Below are 22070 nucleotides of genomic sequence, written 5' to 3'. Positions count from 1 at the left end.
CGTGGACTCTGGTCCCCAGCCATTGCTAAGGCCATAAGGCAGGACTGGCAGCCTTCCTTGCTTGAGTCTATTAGTCACCCTTGGCCCCTCCCCATGCCAGAGCAGGGGCAGGGCAGCAGAGAGGGAGGCACAGGATGGTGCTGGGTGTCTAGCAAGTGCTCAGTGGACTCGTCGTGCTCACTCGTGTTCATTCATCAGCATTTACTGACCACCCACTGTATGCCAGGGTCGGGGTGAGCCTGAAATAGGCAGAAAGGAGGAGCCACGCTGGTGTCCTACAGGAGGGGGACATTTGGGGACACACCTGGCTGCTCCGAGGGTCTGCCTTTGTCCCAGCCTCTGCCTCCCCATGTGACCTGGCCCAGCCCCCTTTCTCCTCTAACCCCAGTGCTCTGTTGTGAATCCAGGGAGAGCCCCACTGAAGACCCACAGTCTCCAAGCGTCCTTCTAGCTCCCAGGCAGCCTGCCTGTGTCCCCTCCTAGCTGCCTCCACTGTCTCCGCCCATCACCAGGCCCACCTCCCCTTTTCCTGGAGCTGCTGAGGATCCCTGACAGCTCCTAAGCAAGCCTGGGAGACTGCTTGTTTCTGTGGAAAACATCACAGCTGAGCCTCCAGCCCAGAGCCCTTGGACAGATTGTCAACCTCCCAGAGCCTCGGTTTGCAGGTGTGTAAAATGGGGACACTAACTGTTATTATCTCATGGGGCTGTTTTGGGATTCTCAGCCTTCGATGGTGGAGGGAAAGCGTCAAGTGCAGTGCTGGACCCAGAGTGTCACCTTCACGGGCTCTTGAGACTGCTAGATCAGCGCAGTGGAGAGACGGTTCCAAATGATGCCTGTTGAGCTCCTGGCACAGAGCAGGAACCTGTTCTATGAGGCAACACCTGAATTTGGGAACACAGCCCAGACCGCCACCCCACCCACAGTGCACCTGTCTACCGTCACAGGTGCAATCAATAGAAAGTCAAGCTCCCCTCTCAGAAGGTGGGAAAGAAAAATGCCTTCCCAAGAGGGCTTTGAGATTTGCATGCTGCTTAATGTGGGCTGAGCAGCAAAGGGCTGGGCTTTCAGAGTATGCGTTTCTTGGCAGGGAAAGAGAAGAAACCGCGGGTCTTCTAAGGCCACTGAAAAAGCCCAATTTGGGGATTGGTATTAAAGTTCCAAAGGTTGAAATCACTGAGGCTACAGCTGCCCAAGTTTGGATTCGATCATATGAGAGACCCAGGGAGTACCCCACTGCCCCAAACCTCACAGGTCTGGCATCACCTGGGCCGTACTGACTCAGGCCTGGCTCACACTTTTGGGGGTCTTCCTTTGCCCCTTCTTTGCTTCCAGGTTCCTTTTTTCGGTTGCGTGCATCTCCCCTTCGCCGGCACCAAGGAGATAGGAAGGTGCCTGGGAAGGTTGTCAGGACTCAGAGGAACCAAAACAGGGTTTCCAGCCTCCAGTCTCACACAGGGCAGCCTAAGGTCACCTAGTGGGCACAGTTAGGGCACAGGAGGGAGCCAGGTCCTATCCAGCTTAGCGGGGTCAAGGAGAAGGCAGGTGCATGGTGGGCTGCAGTGGGGACGTCTTGGAGCCCACTAGCCCCTCCCATCTTGGCAAATGCAACACACCTCCTTATTTCCTGCTAATAAAATCTGCAATAAACCTCCCAGCTCGTATCAGCTGTGCACACCTTAACAAGGAATAAATTGAGGAAATGTGACCGTAATGTTGGGGTGGATGCCAGAGACTAGATTGGAGATATGGACTAGCCCTAGGACCCTGTTAAAGGTCAGGATAGATACCCAAATGTATAACTTCCGCATCCCTGAGCCTCTGCAAAATGATCCTCCAGCACCTCCTTGCTGGAACAATCCCCCAGGGACTAAGGACACAGACAGAGGTGGGTTAAGAACTCATCACAGTATCTGGTACAAAGCGGGTCCTCCTTGGTCTGAGCCAGCAGCAGCACCTGCCAGCCAGACGACCACCAGAGGGCGCTGTAGCCCAGCCAGCCCCGAGCCTTCCGCCAGGGGACCTCTGGGACCACGGAGCAGGGGGGTGAACATGGTTTGGGAGGTACAGGACTTCGCCTTCCAGAGTATAGCCTGTTCAGAGCAGCGTTTCCTGACTTCACTTGGATGACTGGGCAAAATGCAGATTCCTGGCTCCCACCCAACTGGCTCCTGATCCTGATGCAGCTTGGACTCTCTGGGGAGCTTTGAAAATACTGAGGGCCGGTCCCCCTCCAGAGGTGACCATTCGACCAGAGGCAGCCCAGGCATGGCACTCCAGCGCGCTGCCAGCCCTGAGACCTGCCGCTTGAAACTTGGCACGGTGGCCATATCTCATAGGTACGCACAGTACACCGAATCTGACAGCCCCTGCCTTAAAGGGACTTGTGTGATCATTCATTCACCCCTCTCTGTAGCCCTGCCCTGTGCTCCCAGATCTCTGGGTGCCTTCCTAAGCTGGCACATTCTAACCTGCTCGTTTGGGTCCCTTGGCCTTGTTGGTACTCGACCAGCTCCCCAACTGCTGGGCCTTCTGCTCACTTCCCCAGTAATCCATGCAGTGGCCGGCCAGCCTCCTGGGGCCTGTGGGTGAGGCTCCCCCGTAGCTCTGAGAAGGGGGATGGCTGGGACATGGGGCAGGTGCCTCAGAGGTTTTCATCCAAGCTGCCAAATGGGCCCCCCACCCCTTCCAGTCTGGTGAGAGGCTCGGCTGGCAGGCCCTCTGTCCTGACCACCTTTCATCCCGTTGAGGGGACAGAGTCACAGTGGCTGCTGATTACAAAGCATATCTGCAGTGTCCTGAGTCCATGGGGTACACTTAGAGACCTCATCCTCCCCCACACGTAGCAGTACGGTTATCCCCATTTGACAGAAAAGCTGAAGCTCTGGGAGGTGGTCACTCATGGAAGTCACCAACTAGGGACATGAAGGATTTGAACCCAGAGCCATCTGACAGCAGAGTCCATGCTCCTACCCCCCACCCCAGCCTTCTGCCTCCACGCCACCCTGCCCAGTACCAAGTGAGGGGCCCCAGGTGCAGCGGGAACAGCGCTCCCTCTGGCCCTTGTCGTGGGGGCCGACAGCCCTGCTGTTTGCACACCTGCCTGCTTCTAGAAGACCTCCGAGTCCAGTGACAATGTGGCTCTGGGCCCAGCCATGAGAGGCATTTCCTGAGGCAGGCCTGTCCCCTCGCAGCTCTGAGAACAGGCCTGGAGGCAAAAAGCCTCCAGCCTCCCACGCAGTGGGGCAGGATCCTGGTGGCCGCTTCCCCATCCCCATTCTCTGGCTGCTTGAGGTGGGCCCCACAGGCCCAGCCCCTGCCATTTCTTAGGCCCACACTGTGGGCTACCAGCATCAGTCCTGAAGGGGCTCCCCAGAACCAGGAGCTCCTCAAAACAGCAGGATTGTCCCACTTTATAGATGACGGGAACTGAGTCCCAGTGGAAAAACTTGTGGATGGCAGAGTGGGACTTGAACTCCAGGCTCCTGGCTCTCAGCACCATGTTCTCCCCACCACCCTCCACTACCTCTGGCTGACAAACCACTTGCCCCATCTCCACACAGGAGGAAGCAGGGTCTTCAGTGCAAGGGTCTGCCTTGGAGCTGAGGGAAAATGGAAGGAGCCGAGCTGAGGGAAAATGGAAGGAGCCTCGGAATTCAAACACCAACCATATTTTCGTTCTAAACCCCCTCTAGACAGCCCCAGGGGAGCTCTTGGGGCCTGTGTGTGCTCTCAGCAGAGCTCAGGGACAGGAGTGCCCCAGTACAGCCTTGTGCCATCCTGGCTCCCCCACCTGTGAGCCCAAGGGACCAAGCCTCACTTCCAGGCTTTTCCCTGCCCTACACCATAGCAGGGATTCCACGAGAGCATTTCCTGGAGAGGAGCTGGTGGATGGAGAGGGGAGGGGGACTTTATTCTCTTGAGGGAGTCGGCCCCACCCATCCCCATGGCCCCCTCCCCCGGCCAGCACCAGCCCCACCTCGTCCCACCTCTCTCCAGCCTTGGAAACTTGTACCTCAGCCCAGAAAAACGAACTTGCTGGAAGTCAGCTGCCTGGCTGTCGCCGCCAGCCGATCAAGCGCTGGGGGGGGGCACTCTGCCTACCTCTAGGGCTGCAGGGCCAGGGGCTGGACCAGAGGGGCTGGAGGGTAGGCAGGGGAAAAGAGGGAGGGAGGAGTGGGGAGCACTGCCCAGGTCAGGGGTCACTGGTCGCCACCTCTGCCCCTTGGAGCCACTGTCCTCACTGCACCACAGGCACACTCAACTTCAACATAGCCACTCAGCATTTTCTCATCCTCTTCTCCCACCCTGCTCTCCTCCCCTTCCCCAGGTAGGCCAGGACTCTTGAGAAATAGATTCTAGAACTCTAACACAGACTCTTCTGTGGCAGGGTCAGGGATACATAGCAATGAGGTGCGGAGTTCCATCTAGCATCACCTTGCCTTGTCCCCATTTTACAGATGAGGAGGCTGAGGCTTAACATGATTGACACGCCACGTCTTTCAGCTACTCTGGGATTTGAATCCAGATGGGCCTGAGGCCTGAGCTCTATTTCCTTCCTCTTCCCTGTCCTCCTCCCCGGTCTGGGCCAGCCTCCCGGCCTCTGCTCATGCCTCTGCCCTTCCACACTGGCCCTCACTCTCCTGACACCCTGTCGGCAGCTGCTCCCACTTCCTCCCATCCACCACCCCACAGGCACATTCAGGGATCCCTTCTGCCACGCAGAGAAGCCTTCTGCGGTAGGCCCAGGGCCTCGGAGCCACAGGAGACCAATTGATACAAACACATTTGCATGAAAACCCAGGGGTCTGCGTCCGTAGCTAACAGCTCCAGGACAGCCGCCGAGGTGGGAGCAGCGGCCACCAGCTTCCTGGGACAAACGTGTCCTGACAGCCAGCTCAGTACCATTCGGTGTTTATTTAGACACACAGATAAAAGAACCTGGTGGTTCAAACAGTTTCTGCTCCTTTTCTGTTCCTATATGTGTGTGTGTGTGTGTGTGTGTGTGTGTACGTATGTATATATATATATATATATATGTATATTTAAAAAAATCAACACATCACTAGTTCCCTTGTATGTTTCTCCTCTACTGAGCATTATATACAGCCTATTACATATATGTGTGTGTGTGTATATATGTATATATATATATAATATATTTTTTCGATAGATAACTACATTCAAGTAATGAAACACAGGATTTACAACTTCCCTCTGATGGCAGAGAAAAAGCAAATTCACACAGGGTTCACAGAAGTACCATAAGAGCCCAGCCAGACAGGAGCCAAGGCCCCTCTTCCGGGCCAGGGGGCGGCAGCAGCACAAACCAGACAGTCACACTGTTGCTAATTGTGGGTGGGCAGGCAGGTACTGATGAAGGGGGGGCACCGCCCAGCCTGCCGTGCCCAGGCCGCGTGGGCAGGCCACGCTGCCTGACCCAGGCTCCCCGGCTGGGGTGGTTTGGGGGGAGGCATGTCTGGAAACCTCACTTTTCCAGGAATCTCTCAAATTTGGGGTTCACGAAGGAGAAGCCAGCGAATGCTGTTTGGTCCATGGAGTCGATGAGGTTCTTGTCGGTGTAGGACAGGCGCGCCTTCTCGTTCAGGAACTCCTGGTCAAAGTTGCTGAAGTCTCCAGGGGATTTCTGCAGGTAGAGGGCAGCGGCACGTGAGCGGGACTCAAGGGGGGGGCCCCCCTGAAGGTCCCCAAGTTCCCGAGACTGCCTCCCACACACCTCAGAAGCCCTGTGGTGCTGGGCCAGGCCAGAGCTGGCCTTATTAAGAACAGAAAGAGAGGCAGACCCTAAGAGACTCTCAGGTCCAGGGAACAAAGTGAAGGCTGCTGGAGGGCAGGTGCATGGGAAGACGGGAGTAACTGGGCGATGGGTATTAAGGAGGGCACGTGATGTAATGAGCACTGGGTGTCATATGCAATTGATGAGTCACTGATCTCTGCCCTGAAACAAATAATACACTAGATTTTAACTAACTTGAATTTTAAAAAAAGAGAGAGAGAGAACAGAAAAGGGAGTTTCTCCCAACAGCCTAAGAGGAGCCCGGATAGACAGTAGATGCCGTCTCCCCAAGGGGACAAAGGAAGCCAGCAAAGAGCCCTGGGCCTGGGTAAGGAGAGGTGGGCATTGTCCTGAACGGGGCTCTAGCAAATGACCGCCCATGAGCAAACCCTGTCCCCGAGCAAACCCCACCCCCCATCTGTTTTTATGGGTCCCGAGAGCTGTAAGAACAGCTTTCACATTTTTTAATGCTTAGGAAAAAAAATCAAGAAGGTGATTAACATTTCATGACATGTAAACATGAAATGAAATCCAAATTCATACAAAATTATACCCATTCGTTGACATATTTTCTATGGCTGCTTTGTTGAGACCGTCTGGCCTGCAAAGCCTAAAATATGTACCATCAGACTGTTCCAGGAGAAGTTTGCCAACTCTCTGCTTCTGAGGATACAATGAAATGGGAACAGAAGAGATCTCAGGCCAGTGGCCTTCAGGACAAACTAAGCAGGCAGGTACAATCGTTCTGACTGGCACTGGGTTTTTTAATGGATTTGAGCCAGTTATTTTACAACTGGGCAATTTTTGACATAAAAATCCAGATTTCTGGCTGCTTTTGAATACTGGCAGCCCTGGACCCATTTCCCAGAGTGTGCGCTCCTGGCGTGGAGGTACCCTCAGACAGCTCGCCCTAGGTCCCTGACCATTTCCCACAGACCCACACACCTGCCCCGTGCTTTTTGCTGCAGAGAAAGGAATCTACCCATCTATCAAAAGCAAGAGACTGAGAACAGGCTGTGTGATTTTCCCCCAGCAGGTGCCCAGACCAGGAGGCCCCCGAGTTTGAGCTCCCTGGTTCAGGGGAAGCACTCTCCGGCCTCAAGGAACAACGCGGGGCACATTGTGCAAGCTGCCGCAGTGTCCTGACAGAGAGAAGGCCTGAGGGAAGAGCCGAGGTCACAGAAGAGCCATGGAGTCCACCTCCTTATCTGAGAATTCTGGCACCAACCTGCCTCTGCTCTCCTGCTGGCTCCTAGGAGGCCTCTGCAGATTCCGGACCTCTGTGGGAAGACCCCTCCTCTGCCTGGAAGGCCTCCTGGCTGCCCTCCCTGCCCTGCCCACATCCTGCTTCTCCTCAGTCCCGCTCTGTTCTTTGTATCTGGGCTTCTGCTGACAGACTCCCCCAGTGACAACCGATCATGTGTGGTCTTGTGACAGCTCCTGCACGGTCATCTCATATCATAAGCGATCATCAGTGCGCAAGCTTCTTATCTCTCCCAAGAGCCAGCACTCCTCTGGCTCTGGGCTTCCCGCTCTGCTGGGAGCTAGCATGGCACCCTGCACCCTGTACTCGGGCCCTTGGCATTTCCAAGACTTACTGGAAGATGGACTGGGTGGATGGAGGCAGGGAGAGAGGACTTAACTGATTCCCAAGGCACAGTGCCCGGCATACAGGGGCGTTAAAGATCCACTGAAGGGTGGCTGGATCCACAGTCCCCCCGTTTGTTGACTGACTGACTGACTGACTGACTGAGAGGCGGTGTGTGGTGAGAACACAAAGGTAGAGGCAGAGACAGAAGGTGCCGGGGCGGCCAGGGAAGCAGGCTTGCTGGAAGGATGGAGAGGAGGAAAGCATGCCAACGAAGCGAGAGGGAGGCAGGGCCCAGAAGGCAGTGGAGGGCAGGAGCAAGTGGGTGGCCCCCACGGGAGTGAGATCACGTACCACTTTAGGCTTGAAGGGCGGCTCCACAGCCCGTTTCTCCAGCAGAGTCCAGTTGATGGTCTTGAAGAAGGGGTGGATTTTGATGTTCCCACTCACTCCCAGCCTCTTGGTTGTATCCCTTTCAAGCAGCTGTAACCCAGCAGAGGCCCTGGTTAACATCTGATGACTTTGGGAAACCCAGAGCCTCAGCGAATCCCAAGCAGGCCCAGGAGGGCCCAGGCGGGTCTAGCCCAGCCCTGTGGCCCAGCCCAGGGCCTCTGGAGCTGAGAGGGTCCCCCCAGACACAACAGGCCACGCAGGAGTGCTGCTGGGACTTCCTGCCGGGGACCCATGAGTCAAAGCAGTGGTGTTTATTGAGTGTCTACGACGTGCTGGACACAGAGCCGAGCACCACACATTCATGGGGTGCCTCCTTAAAACCCCGCGAGGAAGCTTCTCCCACGGCCTCCATTCAGCAGATCGGGAGACAGACTCCAGAGTTTAGCTTCAGGTCTGTCTGCCTCCTGACCTAAGCTCATAATCACTATGCCAGGCTGATTCAGCGCGGCTGGACTCAGGAGCTCCCGGGAACACGGAGAGCAAACAATGCCCTCAGCACGTGAGGACCAGAGCACCGGCGAGGCTGCCATTCTGGAGACGAGGGGCCCCTGGCCTTCCCAGGACCCGTGTGTCTGCTGGTCCCCCCGCCCCAGCCAGCCTGGCCCAGAGCCTCCCACCTTCTCCAGGATGTCCTTGGACTCCTTGGTGATCCAGCGGGGATAATGCGGGGTGTCCACACGGATGGACTCAAAGAGCTCGTCCTCATCGTCACCATGGAAGGGGGACTGACCGATGAGCATCTCGTACAGAAGGACTCCAAAGGACCACCAGTCCACAGAGAACGAGTACTTCAGGCCCTGCAAGATCTGGGGCAGGAGAAGCAGGGCCGGAGCTGAGAGGAGCCCCCGAGCCAGAGGCCTGGCCAGGCTCCCTCGTGCTCCTGGCTGCAGCTCGGGACATCATCGTCTCCCCACCCTGCGAGACATTTTCCGGGCTGGTGGCTGGCAGGCGGCCCGCTCACCTCAGGGGCAATGTAATCAGGAGTGCCACAGAATGTGCTAGCCTGCTTGTCCCCGAAGATGTTCTCCTTGCACATCCCAAAGTCGGCGATCTTGATGTGGCCATCCTGGTCCAGCATCACATTGTCCAGCTTGAGGTCCCTGAGAGTGGGGAGGAAAGGGAGTCACCAGGGGCCACCATGTCTCCATTTCCAGCCCTGTGAGCCTAGGACCTCCCCCAGGGGACAAGGGAACGAGGAAGAGAAAAGGAAACCGAAGAAGAGGTGCTAAAAACAGGGGTTTCCTGAAAAACACCTACTGGTGTGCCACGTGCCGGATACACGCCACCTGACTTCCTAAAGCCTACACTGAGGCTCAGGGAGGTGACATGCTCAGGGTCACCTAGCTGGTCAGCAGCGGACGTGGCCTTGAGATCAGGTTTGTCTGACCCCACAAAGGCAGGGACCATGTCTGTTTTACACAGTTTGTGGTTTCGTGGATAACTGATACACGTGGGGTACTAGAAAAGGGCAAACAGCAGAAGTCCGTCTTCACTAACCTCAGTAACCATGCCTGCCCCAGGGCGATAGCACACACGGACGAGCACACTACAGTGCGCGGCTCCCCCTCCCACCGCCTTCTCGAACCCGAGTCCTATTTGATCCACACTGTCCCATGGATTCAATTTCCACCTGACCATGCATCTTGACCTTGTCCCACATCAGAGCCCAGCGCTCAGGATCAGCCTTATTGATGGGCCCCTCCCCACATCCAGAACGGGGCTGTTTTTTACTGGGTGAGAACTGATGGAAGCCGGCCCTCCCTCCCAACGGCTCAGATGGGGCTTGAGAGCAAGACCGATCGCTTCCAGGAAGGGAGACGGCGTCCCAGGCAGTTCCGTGCTCCCGCCAATGGCGCCAAGTATGGGCAACGCATTCCCAGGCCCTGGAGCTGGGCCAGCCTCAGCAGAGGGGCCACAGGAATCCAAGCAATGGAGTAGGAGGCTCAGGCAAATACCCAACTAAAGCCGGACTCTGAACGGAGATGGGGCCATGGCTGGGCCGGGCTTCACGCAGAGCCTCCTGGGGTCTATGATGGGGTTGGAGCTTTCCCTTCTAAACCCTCCCCCACAACACACCGTCGCCTTGTACCTGTAAATGATTCCCTTGCTGTGCAGAAACTGCAGTCCACAGACTATTTCGGCTGCATAAAACCTGCATGATGGAGACAAAGTGTTCCCGCATTTCTGCAACCAACTCCTGCTTCTCCCTGGGCCCCCATCCCCGCCCCCAGGGGCAGGAAATGCTGCAAATAACTCCGAGCCACCTGGGCCTCATTAAGCACATCTTGTATCAGGGAAGAAGGGGCTGGCAAACAAGGCCAAAAAGGAAATTATGAAGGTAGAGCTTCAGATGAGTTAATTCTGTCATAAGGGTGTATGCACTTAAATAGATAAATGAATGTGCATGCACACACATACACACAGAGTTGGGGGCGTGCATGCCAGTCTGGGGGCCCACAGCAGCGTCCTGTGTTGTGCAGCATCACCACCCACAAGGCTGCCTGAGGCTCAGGGAGGGGACAGGACGCTGGCACTCACCATCCACGACTTCCCATATGCTGGGGAGACCCCCCAGCTCCCCCAGGTCTCCCCACCCCCAGCTCTAGCCCTGGCTGGCTGTTCCAGGGAGAAGGAAGCAGGAACGGAGGGGAGACCAGCAGTGGGTTCCCCCCAACACACACACACATCAGGGCCCTCACGTACGTGGCGCGGTAGAGCTCAAAGCGGCCTTTGTCCTGAATGTGGTACATCAGGTCGCCCCCGTTGAGGAACTCCATCACGAAGAACAGGTGGTCCTGGGATGGGGAGAGGGGTGAGCAGGGGGACAGTATAGGGCAGAAGGCTACTGAGGGCCACCAGGGGCAAGCTGGGAAGTAGGGGACACCTCTGAGGACATGGGGGGGCAGGGGGCAGGCCACGGCTACTGGGGCAGTAACCATGAGTGAGCTGGGCACCTTGGTCTGGAATGTGCAGAAGAGGTGGGTGAGAAAGGGATTCTCCCAGGCGAGTGCCAGGACCCGCTTCTCCACCATGGTGCACTCCACATCGTCGTCGATCAGAACCACGTCCTTCTTGAGGGCCTTGATAGCGAAGAACTCCTTTTTGCCCTTCAGCTCTGCCAGTAGCACCTGATGGGTGGGCAGGATGCTGAGCAGGGGAAGGCCAGGCCAAAGGGCCAGGGCACCCCAGCCCTGCCCCCTCGGGAAGAAGCCAGGTAGGGTGGGATGCAGGGGCCCTTACTGGGTCCAGGTCCCTTGAGGTGCCCCGGGCCCAAAGGCCCCTTACCTTCCCAAAGCTGCCTTTGCCCAGGACCTTGTGGAAGGTGAAGTTCTCAATGTTGCACCTGGTGCTGCCCTCCCAGATCTTGCCGTAGGTCCCGCTGTCTGCCCAAGAGATGGCACTTTAGACTCAGGTCTCTGTCCGCCGAGGCCCCACCCTTGGGGCCAAGGGGTGGGGTGGGGTGAGGAGTCTCATAGAGGAAGGGGCTCCCTCTCCAGGGGTGGTGCCTCCGCCTGGTCTTGGCAACAGGGGGAGGTCAGGCCCCCATCTCGAGTCCTAGTGGGGAGTGGGGGCTTTCCTGGAGAAAATGGGCCCAGCTTTACCTGGGACAATGTCTCCAGGGACTCCTGACTTCCTCTCAAAATTCTGGTAGATTCCAACAGTCTCTGTTTCTGACTTCCGGGAGGGTCTCTGGAGGAGGGGATAGAGGTTGGCAGCCAGACAGGCATACCGTGATCAGAACTGCCAGCCCAGAGGGAGGACCCCCACCATCCGTAACTCTGTTCTCAAAACCAACCAATGGGGGCCAGCAGGGGCAGAGCCCAGGACCTCCAGGTAGTGCACATGTGAGTACACACACACACAAACACACACACACACAACTTCCCATGGCACAGGGACATCTGGATGGTATGGAAGGCATCGATTACAAACAAAAGTTTGGCACACTGAGTCCCACCCTCCCAACCACTTACCCAATAGATTGTTATTCGTGCTGCCTTCACCTGTAACTGATTCTAGAATTTTACCTTAGGTTTTATAGCATTCCTCAAGCCCTTCCCACATCTAAACACACACACACACACACACACACACACACACACATTTTTAGTTCCAAGCATTCCAACCTTGTGTTCTTCCAGGCTCACCAAGTAAAGAATTGCTCAAATAATTTGTTATGAGAACAAGCTCACCACCTTCTGCTGCCTAAATCTTGGGACTGGATCTTCCAAAAGTGGGGTCTTTGCAAGTTATAAACACCCCCTGTCCCCCGCCAGGGTTCCCACAGCACCTGCCCACCTGGGTCACTTGGTTCAGCGCCTCCGCCAAGAGCTTCTGGTTAATGCCGCAGAGGTTGGCCACTTTCTTCTGGCACTTATGGTGGACATTCATGCCGCAGTCTGGGGTGAAGGAGACAGGGCCATCAGAGCCCCTGCCCAGGCAGGACCAAACAGGCCACCAGCAAGCTCTGGAAGAACTGTCTCCCTTCCCCCAGGCTTGGCCAAGGGCAGGGAGGAGGAGAGAAGAGGGTAGGAAGAACCAGAGCTTTGGTACGGTCCACTGGGTTTCCTGTTCTGATTTCTAATTTCTAAATATTTCTATTATTTAGAAATAAATGCATCTGAAGCATCCTGAGCACTTCAAATTTTTCATTATTTAAAGAAGAAAAAGAAAAAGCCATAGCTATGAGACCTAATTCTAAACCCTTTAAGGAATGTCTAGGACAACTGAGACAAGTCACTTTCCCTCTGCGGTGGGGGGAGGGGGGTGAATTTCTCCTGCTTCTGCCTCGCTAAAGCCTGGAGAGGGGGCGGGGGTCTATGAGGCTTATTTGCTGAGCACCTGCTAGTGTGCGTCAGGCCTTGCGCCCCCCTCCCCCATGACTCTTTGGGCCGTACTCTACTCTAACCCTACCTTACCCTTGAGGACACTGAGCCTAGAGGGGTGGGCCCTCCTGGTCACACAGCAGGTGAACGGGAGAGGCAGTCAGGCCAGTGGGGTGGGGGGAGCATCGAGGCCTCCCCCCAGGAACAGGGCAAAAGCAGTAGGAGTTGTAAGTTTAAGTTTAAGTTGTAGGAGTTTAAGAAACCTGGGTAGGTAGGTGCCAGCGGGGAGTGCCCTTCTGCCCTGCCCTAGCCCCCTAGCTGGGGGACACGCACCTTCACATTTTAATCCCTGCTTCACCAGCCCCCAGAGCAGGCTGCCACAGTGGTCACAGAAGGTGGGGCTCATGTAGTTGTAAACCTTGAATCGGTGCGGCATGTCGATGTTGAAACGTTCTTTCTGGAACTGGGGAGGGGACGGGGTGGTCATAGGCTGAGGGTCACAGACCAGTGCCAGCTCCTTCCTCAACCCCTAGCTCTCCCCAACCCCATGCAGGGCAAGATGCCCAACAGGGCTCCCCCCCTGGGGACTGGGCAATCCAGGAGTCCCGGGACGGACCAGGAAAAATGGGGAGAAGGGTGGGCTCTACGGGGAAAGGCTGGGGAGAGCCCGGATCCCTCCCTGCTGGCCAAGTCCCCCCAGGTCCCCACCCCGGGCCCAGCCTCACTATGGTGTCCCGGCTGTTGGCTGCGGTGCCCGTGCACCGGCCGATGATCTTGTCGATGCATTTCTTGTGGATGGCAGCGTTGCATTCTTGAGGGGGCACAGGCCGAGGGTGGGGGGAGGCAGCAGGAGGAGCAGAGCTGTGAGCTGGCGCCGCTGGGCCAGTCAGGCCCTCTATACAAAGCCGTTGTTCTCCCCGACCGCCCACACCCTCACCCCACACAGGCCTGGGGCCCACAGCTGGCTTCTTCTCTCCTCCTGCCCGCCCTGGCAGGAGGGGCCTGGGAAGAGGAGGGGCAGGGAGGACAGGCCAATCGGGAGGGTCTCCCAGACGAGGGGTGGCTCAAGGGGGCCTAGTGGGCAGTGGGGGGCGGCTGTGAGGGGCACGGAGTGTTGTAGCAAGAGGACTGCAGGCAGGGAGGAACCAGGACAGTAAACGGGTCCTAAGCTCTTGCTCACGCTCACGTGCGCACGCACACACACACACACCCAACACAAAGACCCTGCGACACACATACTGATGTGTAAGAACAAGGGACTCCCGGTATAGAATCATTATTATGTGTCTATCGCCTAAAATGCAGCTTTTATGTATTTTACCCCATTTGATCTTCATAATGGTTCCTAGCCCTATTTTACTGAGGCACAGAGAGGTTAAGTCTTTCTGCCTAAGGCCCTCCGGGTAGGAAGTGGCAGAGCTGGGACTCGAACCCGGGCCACCTGGTTCCAGAGCCTGTGTCCGGAACCATCGCCATGTGTGTACGTGTGTACCCAGGCAAACACGTGTCCCCAAAGAAGCACATGAGCAGCCAGGGGTGGACTGGAAAAGTTCGCCTCAGCTGTCTGGGGGAACACAGCCGTGATGGGTGGCCCTGGCTGATTCTGTGCAAATCCTGCACTGAGGCCTATTTGGGCTGCCAGGGCAACGCTCCCAAGCGTGAGGGGGCTGGGAAGAGACACAGGGAACCGACTTCTGTGAGCCACAGCAACAACCCCCCAAACCCTGGCCCTGCTGGGTGTGGCTCTCCTACCTACATTCTGAAGGGGAAATCTCAAGCACACACGTGGGCACACGGGGACCCCATCCAGGCACACAGTCCTAACATGGGGACATGGGCTCCCCTGAGCACACACGCGGGCACACGGGGGCCCCGTCTGGGCTCACAGTCCTCACACGGGGACACGGGCTCCCCTGAGCACACACACGGGCACACGGGGACCCCGTCCAGGTTCACAGTCCTCACACAGGGACATGGGCTCCCCTGAGCACACACACGGGCACACGGGGACCCCGTCTGGGCTCACAGTCCTCACACGGGGACACGGGCTCCTCTGAGCACACACACGGGCACATGGGGACCCCGTCCACGCACACAGTCCTCACATAGGGACACGGGCTCCCCCAAGTATGTACATAGGCGCCGGCAGGCACGCAAGCTGGGCCGAGGAGACACTTACGTCTGCATTTGTAGCCTTGCTTGTTGAGACCCCTGAAAGACAAATCCCCCAGCAGGGTCAGGGCTGGCTCTGGGCCCTCCCTGCCCCACCCCACCCTGGCAGGCACAGCCATCCCTCACCAAACGAAGTCTTTGCACACAGAACAGAAAGTGGGCTGCCTGAAGAAGGTGGCAATGAACTCGTGGTTCTTGATGTAGTGGATTTTGGCCTGTTTGATGGCTCCACGGCGGTTCATAGTTGGGAACTTGGCCTCGTCTTCACCACGCATGGACTGTTTGCAATCTGGGGACCGTGGAGTCGTGAGGTCAGTCCCAGCCCCGGGAAGGACAACATTCCTGGAGTCCCTCCCAGGGTGGCTCTGGGGAGACCGTTGATAGGGACTGCTTCCCTGAGCTTCAGCCCTAGCTCCAGCCTCTCAACCTATGTCCCCAGCCCAGGGCAGGAGGGTCTTACCTACATCTTCCAGGAAATACTGCACAGACATCAACACCTTGGCCTGGGGTTGTAGGTCCAGCTGCAGAAGTGAGGGTTGGGGGTGGGGGTCAATGAGGGCGGGCTCCAGCCAAGCTGGACTCAGAACCCGCCCCCATGGTTGGTCCCCCAAGGCCAAGGGAGTCCTGGCAGCCTGGGCCAGACACCTGTCTGCCCAGTGTGGGCATGGCCCCGCCCTTGAACCCCGCCCCCACGCCCCAACCCAGGGGTATTATTACATTTGGGGAAGTGAAAGGATCCAGCTCACACCCAGGCCGGCCACAGGGCCCAGGAAGAGAGTGGGAAGGGAAACTCCCCAGCCTCACCCTTGCTGCCCCCTTGACAAGGATCTTAGAATAGAGCCCCCCTCCCCCAGTCCCTGCACATGCAGACAGACAGATGTGTGCTGACACCCCCACGCTGGTGCTCTGTGGCGGGGGCTCTGCACGCCCAGTCCCCCTGCACAGTTTTGAAGGCAGGACCTTCACCTCTCCCAGGACCCATGCCTGCTCCCTGACACTGTCCCTCGGCAGAGTGGACAGAGAGCACAGCAGGGATCTCTGCCTGACCGGCCAAGGGCTGGTACAGCTCTGCGTCAACTCCTCTCCTGGCCTGGTCCCTTCATGCCTCACTGGAGGCTGACCAGAGTCCTTGACGGTCTGGGTTTTTCCCATGGGGACATCTTGCCTGCAGGAGCCCAAAGGTGACCCCACGGAGCAAGAGACACCAGGGCAGCACAGATATCCTGTGGCCACAAGGGATATGTGGCCAGGTGCACGTGTGGAGGCCGGGTTCCAGCGGGTGAGCGGTGGCCCTCGGCTTTCCCCTTCTCCCATGCCCTCACTGTTGAAGCCACATAATTGTGCTCCCTCAGGCCTGCCTGCACCCCGAACATCTGTGAAGGTTCCAACAGAACTTGGGATGACGGGTGTCTCTGAGAGGGGGCCTGGGCCTGGTGGTGGGGCTGGGACATCCCCGCACACATGTTTTGAGATGTTTTACCATGTGCGTATCCTGCTTCTGTGAAACTAAAAGGGAAGAAAGGTGTAGGGGCGGGGGTGACTCTCTTGAGCACCTACTATGTGCCCAGCGCTACAGGAAGCCTTTGGCATCCAGTGGCTCATTTCCCCTGAACAACTGACCCCGAGGTAGGGTCTTTAACAGATTTGGACACAGACTCAGAGGAGCTGGGACCCGGTGGATCGCAGAGCTGGAGCAGCTACAGAGGTGCTCAGGAGGCCAGACAGGGCCCGTGCACACGCGTGTGTACCACTGCAGCCCACGTGCCCTCACCCACACCCCATACACGTGCATGCACTACCACAGCCGTGTTCCCTCACCCACACCCCACGCACACATGCACGCACCACTGTGCAGCCCATGCACCCCATCCCCACGCTGTGCACACGTGCATGCACCACCGCAGCCTGCATGCCCTCACCCACACCCCATGCACCCGTGTTCGCTACTGCCGCCCGCACGCCCTCACCCAGAACTCGGCCTTGCCGTTGTTCTTCTTGCAGCGCTCAGCCAGCACTGACACGCCCACCGTCACCTCGGACATGGGCTCTTCGGCTGCCCGCATCAGGACGATCTGGATGACTCGGCCCTCGTAGATGTGGGCGTCAAATGTGGACTTCCACTCGGGGTACATGGTGGGCTTCTTCTGCACCAGCGTCTTCCCACGCTCTGCAACACGGCCAGGCAAAGGTCTGGCTGGGGCCCCTCTCTCCTGTCCTCCCCAGGTCCCCATAGCCTTCAGCCCCCGAGGCTGCCTGGCTTCTCCCTACCCCCACCCCAAGAGCCCTCCTGAGGCTCTTCTCACTCCTCAGCCTTCACAACGGTGCTATGCGCATCTCTCCAGCTTGTCATTCCTAACACTCCAGAACACCAAACTGCCAGCAGCTCCTCTACCCAGCTAGGTGCCCCCCCCCCCAAGGCTTCTGCTCCTGCTGCTCCCTCCTCTGGTGACCCTCTTCCTTCAGCCCCGCTTAGCTGTCACCTCCCCTCATGCACTCTCTCAGTGAACACACTGCGGGCCCTCATGGCAGCCACAACACTGGAGGTGAGGAACACGGTGAAAGAGAAGACAAATCAGTGCCTGTCCCCCTAGAGCCCAGTCCAGGACAGAGACACGACGAGCCCACAAATCCCTCAAGTAAACGTTAAATCACAGCTGGGATGAGACTGAAGAAGGCAGGACCAGGGTTCTAGACCTGGTCTGGGTCATGGTCAGGTGTGTGTCCCAGCCTAAGATCAGGGAATGCTTCCTGGAGGAAGGGACAGCTCAGCTGAGACCTAAGGGGTAAGTCAGGGGTTCAGCAGGTGAGGACAAAACCCAAAAGGGATGGTGTGAGATATCTGCCTCTTTCAGGAAGACCTACCTGACCCCAGCCTGGGACAGTGCCTCTTCTGGGCTTCCTTATCACAGGACTCAGTGTCTCCTATACTTGTCCACCCGACCGTAAGCCCCACGAGGGCAGGGTCAAGTCAGCCCTGGAGCACGGCAGTATCCTCAGGGCCCAGCGTAGAGTATGACACAGATGGACATGAGGAAACTGTTGGGGCACACCCCCAACGGGGGAGGAGCCAGAAGCATGTGCGCCCCCCACCCCCGCTGCCGCCTCCATCCCCCTCCTGGGGATGGCTCCATGTAGCCAGTGCTAGAGGCCCTGTGGGCACTATGGTCCTGCATCCACAGCCAGGCTGGGCAGGGAGAGGAGTGTGAGGAAGTTCCAGGGCAACAAGGCCCAGGCCCTCTGGGGCCCCCCGCTGGGCCCCGAGTCCCAGTCCTACCTGTGCTGAGAGCCTCCTTCATCTTCACGGCACAGAAGGGCTGGCTGGCGTCATCGGCGGCCTGCAGGGAGCCCAGCTCATAGGAGGTGAAGGCGATGCGCAGGAACGGTGCCATGCTGGGGCCTGCGGTGGGGCTGTAGAGACAGAAGGGGTGAGGCCGGGCGGCGAGGGCCAGCCCTGGGAGGTGCTCAGGGGCCCCCAGGGGCTCTCACTGCATTCAGTTTGGCCCCACGGTGTGCTGACAAGACACTAGTTCTAGCTGCCAGTGGGAAACCCGAGAGGTTTTCTGGAAGTCTAGATCTGAGGCATCCCCGGTAAGAGAGCTGGCTGGCACAGCCCCCTTTGCTGAGTACCTACCAGTGCACTGCAGGCCGGGGAGCCCCTCTGTACTCTACTCTCCAAAACCTACCTGGGCCCTGGAGGTGGGTGAGTCTGTGACCTCGAGTCATTTATTTGGGGGGTCATTTAAGGCGTCCTTTAATACCCCACAGCTGTGCACCTACCACGGGCCAGGCACCCAGCACATGCCGATAGAGACAGGCAGGACAGCACCCCCGCCACCCTGTAGTCCTTCTCGGTTCCAAAGTTTGCTCCTAACTACTCAGGCAGACCAACAGGGCCAAGAAGACCACCCCCACTTTTCAGAATGAGATACTGAAAGCCCGAAGCTGAGCCAGAAGCTGAAGCCGAGGTCCCACTCATGAGGCACCCAGTCCACTCAGGGAGCAAGGCAGTGAGCGGCCAGGCCACACCCCTCGCCTTCTGAACTGGGGCCCCTCGGGGTCAGGTGCGCTCACCCACAGAGGTCGCCTGCACTTTCAGACTCTTTTTGGCCAAATATAAAACTATTTTAATGTTGAACCTACACTGACTTTGTGTTTCCGCCCACACAGGTCAGCCCTGCATCTCCCTCTTCCTAGCTGTTCCTCAGATCGAGGCTCACCAGAGGAGGTGACCGTGTTGTCGTTCCTGGAGGACGGTCACACGCACAAGCCCACAGGCGCACACGCGCCCTGGCTCTGAGCCGCACACACGAGGACACTCCGGGAGTGCGGCTGAGCCAACACTCACGCACACACACACATGTACGTGCTCATGCCTTCCTGAACACAAGCCAGCATGGCAGCGGCCTCACACACGCACCCCCAGCCCCCCACACATACGTGTGCATGTGCAGCAGCCCCCCGGCCCCTGGGACAGGTCCCCCAGCTCCTCCGCAAGGCAGCCAGAGTAACGGCCGGCTCTGCTGTTCCCAGCCCAGATGAGCTCACGGGAAATACTGACCTCAGCCTGCAGCCCAGCCCAGGGGCCCCACCAGCCCTCTGCGGCCCGCAGCCAGAGGGGAGGGGTCTGCCCTCCGTGTCTCCTGCCCAGGCCTGGCTCCGCCTCAGAGGGAACAGGAGCCAAGCCGGTGTGGAAGCTGGAAGCTCACATCTGAGGCCAGGTCCCAAAGCCTTCAGCCTAAGACCAGCAGAGCCAGTCACCACGACCTCTTGGTAGGTGAGGAGGAGGAGCCAGCCCTGGGTGGCTGCGGGCTCCTCCCTGGGCTCAAGCATGTGTGAGTGTGTGAGATGGGGAAGGTGTGTGTGGGTGGCATGTGGTGGGCCCTGAGCTAACGTGGAAGACAAAAGCAAGCTGCGTGGGCCTGGCTGACTGCATGCAGGCGTCTGGGTGAGTGTCCCAAACTCTCAGGCCAAAATGGACACCGTGCCCCTCCTGCCACCCGGCTGGACTTGGGGCTCCAAGCTGTGGAGCCGCCAGATGAGTTCTCCCTGGGGGATCCAGAATGATCAGCTGGGCCTGTGGACAACACCCACTTGCCCTGAGTCTGCTCCCACAATCCTAGGCCCTGACCCCAGCAGACATGGCTGGGTCTCGTGCTTCCCAGCACGATAACCTTGAGACCCAGGTGGGGCACTGATGGGCTTTCCGAATGTCTCAGAGAACGCGGGCTGAGAGGGCAGTCAGGCAGGGAAAAAGAAGCAATGGTTGTGCCGCAGGGGACCTGGGTTCCTGGGAGAGAGGGGGCCTGGATAGCCCAGCGGCAAAAATGACCTGGCCATTTTGGGCAAGGGGTCAAGCTGCCTCCCCACAGCCTTCCCCGGACCCAGATGGCCCCTGGGCTCCATGACCTCTCTCACTTCTAGGTCGCCTCGCAAGAGTCAACCAGGAGGACCGCCCCGGGGGTGCATGGAGGAGACGGATCAGAGAAGCCCCCGGAATCGGAGGCAGAGCCCAGCCCTGTAGGCTGCCAGTCAGACCTGCCCTCCAGCTCTCGATGATCAGAGCAGCTGCTGCTCAGTTAAAAGCCACTGGAGGGAAACCACGACCACAGCAAGCCCCAGCTCTTGCCCCAAACCTGTACAGCCAGGCTGCAAGGAGGGGGGCCCATGGGTTCTGTGGGCTGCCCTGGGGCTACTTGGCAGTGACCCTAGGGTTAGGTTACCCAGCCCCAACTTCCTAGACAAAAACTAGAGTGTGAGCCCTCTGCCTAGCTGCACTGCCCAGACCCCAGGAGGGAGACAGTCGCCGTGAGCTGGCATCTTCTTCCATCACCACGTGATGCTGGGAGAGGTCTCGGGCCCTGCACACTGAGTGCCCCCTGCACAGCGGACCCAGCGCCCCCCATCTACCTCTCAGAGAGTCTCAGCTTGGGTGGGGAAACAGGGAGTAAAGAAACAGCACAAAAGCAAGGTGTGCCGATTATTTATAGCCCCCATGCAAATAGGCCCAGGCCCACAGGCCCCAAAGGAAGGCCACTGGCTCAGCCCCATGCTGCTGTGCAGGGCCGTGGAGGTGGCAAGGGCAGACCTCCCATAGACCTCCACGGGCGCCTGCTCCTTGGAGCCATCTGGAGCCAGAGGGCTCCTGATCTCTACTGACCTGCTTCTCCAACCCACAGCAAAAGCAGCCTTACGAAGCAGGGAGCACTGGACAGAGTCAGAAGATCTAGGGCTGAGTCTTAGCACCCCCACTTCAAAGAAAGACCCATCCTTCCCTGAGGCCAACACATGCCAGATTAACCTCATCATGGCATTAGCTCACTTCATCCCTGTGCTTGTTCTGGAAGTGGCAATTTTACTGATGAGTGAGCAGGTGCAGAGAGGCTAAGTGACTTGCCCAAGGTCACACAGCCAGGAAGTGGCACAAGGATTTGAATTCAGGCCTGCCTGATGTTCTTTCCAGTATGCCCAGCCAGGAAGAACTGATGAAGGGAGAGAGGGAGCAAAGGGAGAGAGAGAGAAACATGCCAGGAGCGACACACACACACAGTGAGGACAGAGGAACCAAGGAGAGGGGGAAAGGAGCTGGTGTCCTGGGGCACACCCAGAGTTTGTTCCCCCAACCTCCTGTCGGCCTAACCTTGAAGACCTCCTCCTCCTCTGAATGAGGGTGATACTGACCCCTGAAATCCTCCCTTCCCTCCTGTCCCAGCTCCTTAGGCCAGCATCTGCTTATCAAAACCTGGGGAAGCCTCGGCTGTCCTGAGTTCCTGTTCCAGGGCATGAGGGTGCACTGACTCTGCTCCCCCCACATCCCCCACCCCCGTCCTAGACCAGCCACCCAGAAGTGAGGAAAGGTAGTGCTGGGCCAGACCAGAGCAGGCAGGTAGCCTCCTCCAGGGCAATGGAAACCTGTTCCCAGCCAGCCAGGGCAGGCTGGACATGGCCAGAGTGGCCACGATGGCTGGAGCTCCCGGGGAGCAGAGGACAAGTGTGCATGCTGCATATCTCCACACAGATGCACGTGAGTGTGTTTCAGCAAAGGGGGTGGGGTGGGAGACATGGCCTGAGGGGTGTCATCTGGAACAAAAAAATGTATTTTCTAATTTTTCTACTGCAATCACGTGTAACTTGTTTGAAAATAGTTTTATTAATGGTGAAAAATAAAACCTAACAAGTCAAGAGATGGGTCTTTAGAAAGTAACATACCCACCTCCTCTTCGTCAGGAGGGGGAAA

The 22070-nt window shown here is 57.8% G+C and overlaps 1 protein-coding gene across 1 annotated transcript in view; it reads right to left on the bottom strand.

Moving 5' to 3' along the window:
* Window positions 1–5082: 5082 nt before the first annotated feature.
* The window catches only part of PRKCD (protein kinase C delta), a 28435-nt gene continuing 11447 nt past the window's right edge, over window positions 5083–22070 (bottom strand). The window contains exons 3-19 of the mRNA XM_032868304.1: window positions 18111–18244; window positions 16804–17003; window positions 15297–15357; window positions 14963–15125; window positions 14844–14875; window positions 13390–13475; window positions 12998–13127; window positions 12138–12238; window positions 11441–11528; window positions 11124–11221; window positions 10793–10966; window positions 10542–10633; window positions 9928–9990; window positions 8800–8938; window positions 8456–8644; window positions 7740–7868; window positions 5083–5647 (exon numbers count right to left, since the gene is read on the bottom strand). Coding sequence (XP_032724195.1) covers window positions 5489–5647; window positions 7740–7868; window positions 8456–8644; window positions 8800–8938; window positions 9928–9990; window positions 10542–10633; window positions 10793–10966; window positions 11124–11221; window positions 11441–11528; window positions 12138–12238; window positions 12998–13127; window positions 13390–13475; window positions 14844–14875; window positions 14963–15125; window positions 15297–15357; window positions 16804–17003; window positions 18111–18225 — 2019 coding nt within the window. The 5' untranslated portion in view covers window positions 18226–18244 and the 3' untranslated portion in view covers window positions 5083–5488. The remainder of the gene's footprint in view (window positions 5648–7739; window positions 7869–8455; window positions 8645–8799; window positions 8939–9927; window positions 9991–10541; window positions 10634–10792; window positions 10967–11123; window positions 11222–11440; window positions 11529–12137; window positions 12239–12997; window positions 13128–13389; window positions 13476–14843; window positions 14876–14962; window positions 15126–15296; window positions 15358–16803; window positions 17004–18110; window positions 18245–22070) is intronic.

The sequence above is a fragment of the Lontra canadensis genome, unplaced genomic scaffold, assembly GCF_010015895.1.
Source record: "Lontra canadensis isolate GAN:19392208 unplaced genomic scaffold, GSC_riverotter_1.0 scaffold35, whole genome shotgun sequence".
Classification (NCBI taxonomy): domain Eukaryota; kingdom Metazoa; phylum Chordata; class Mammalia; order Carnivora; family Mustelidae; genus Lontra; species Lontra canadensis.
The sequence above is the reverse complement of the archived record's forward strand: the minus strand, read 5'-3'. Positions and strand labels throughout refer to the sequence as shown.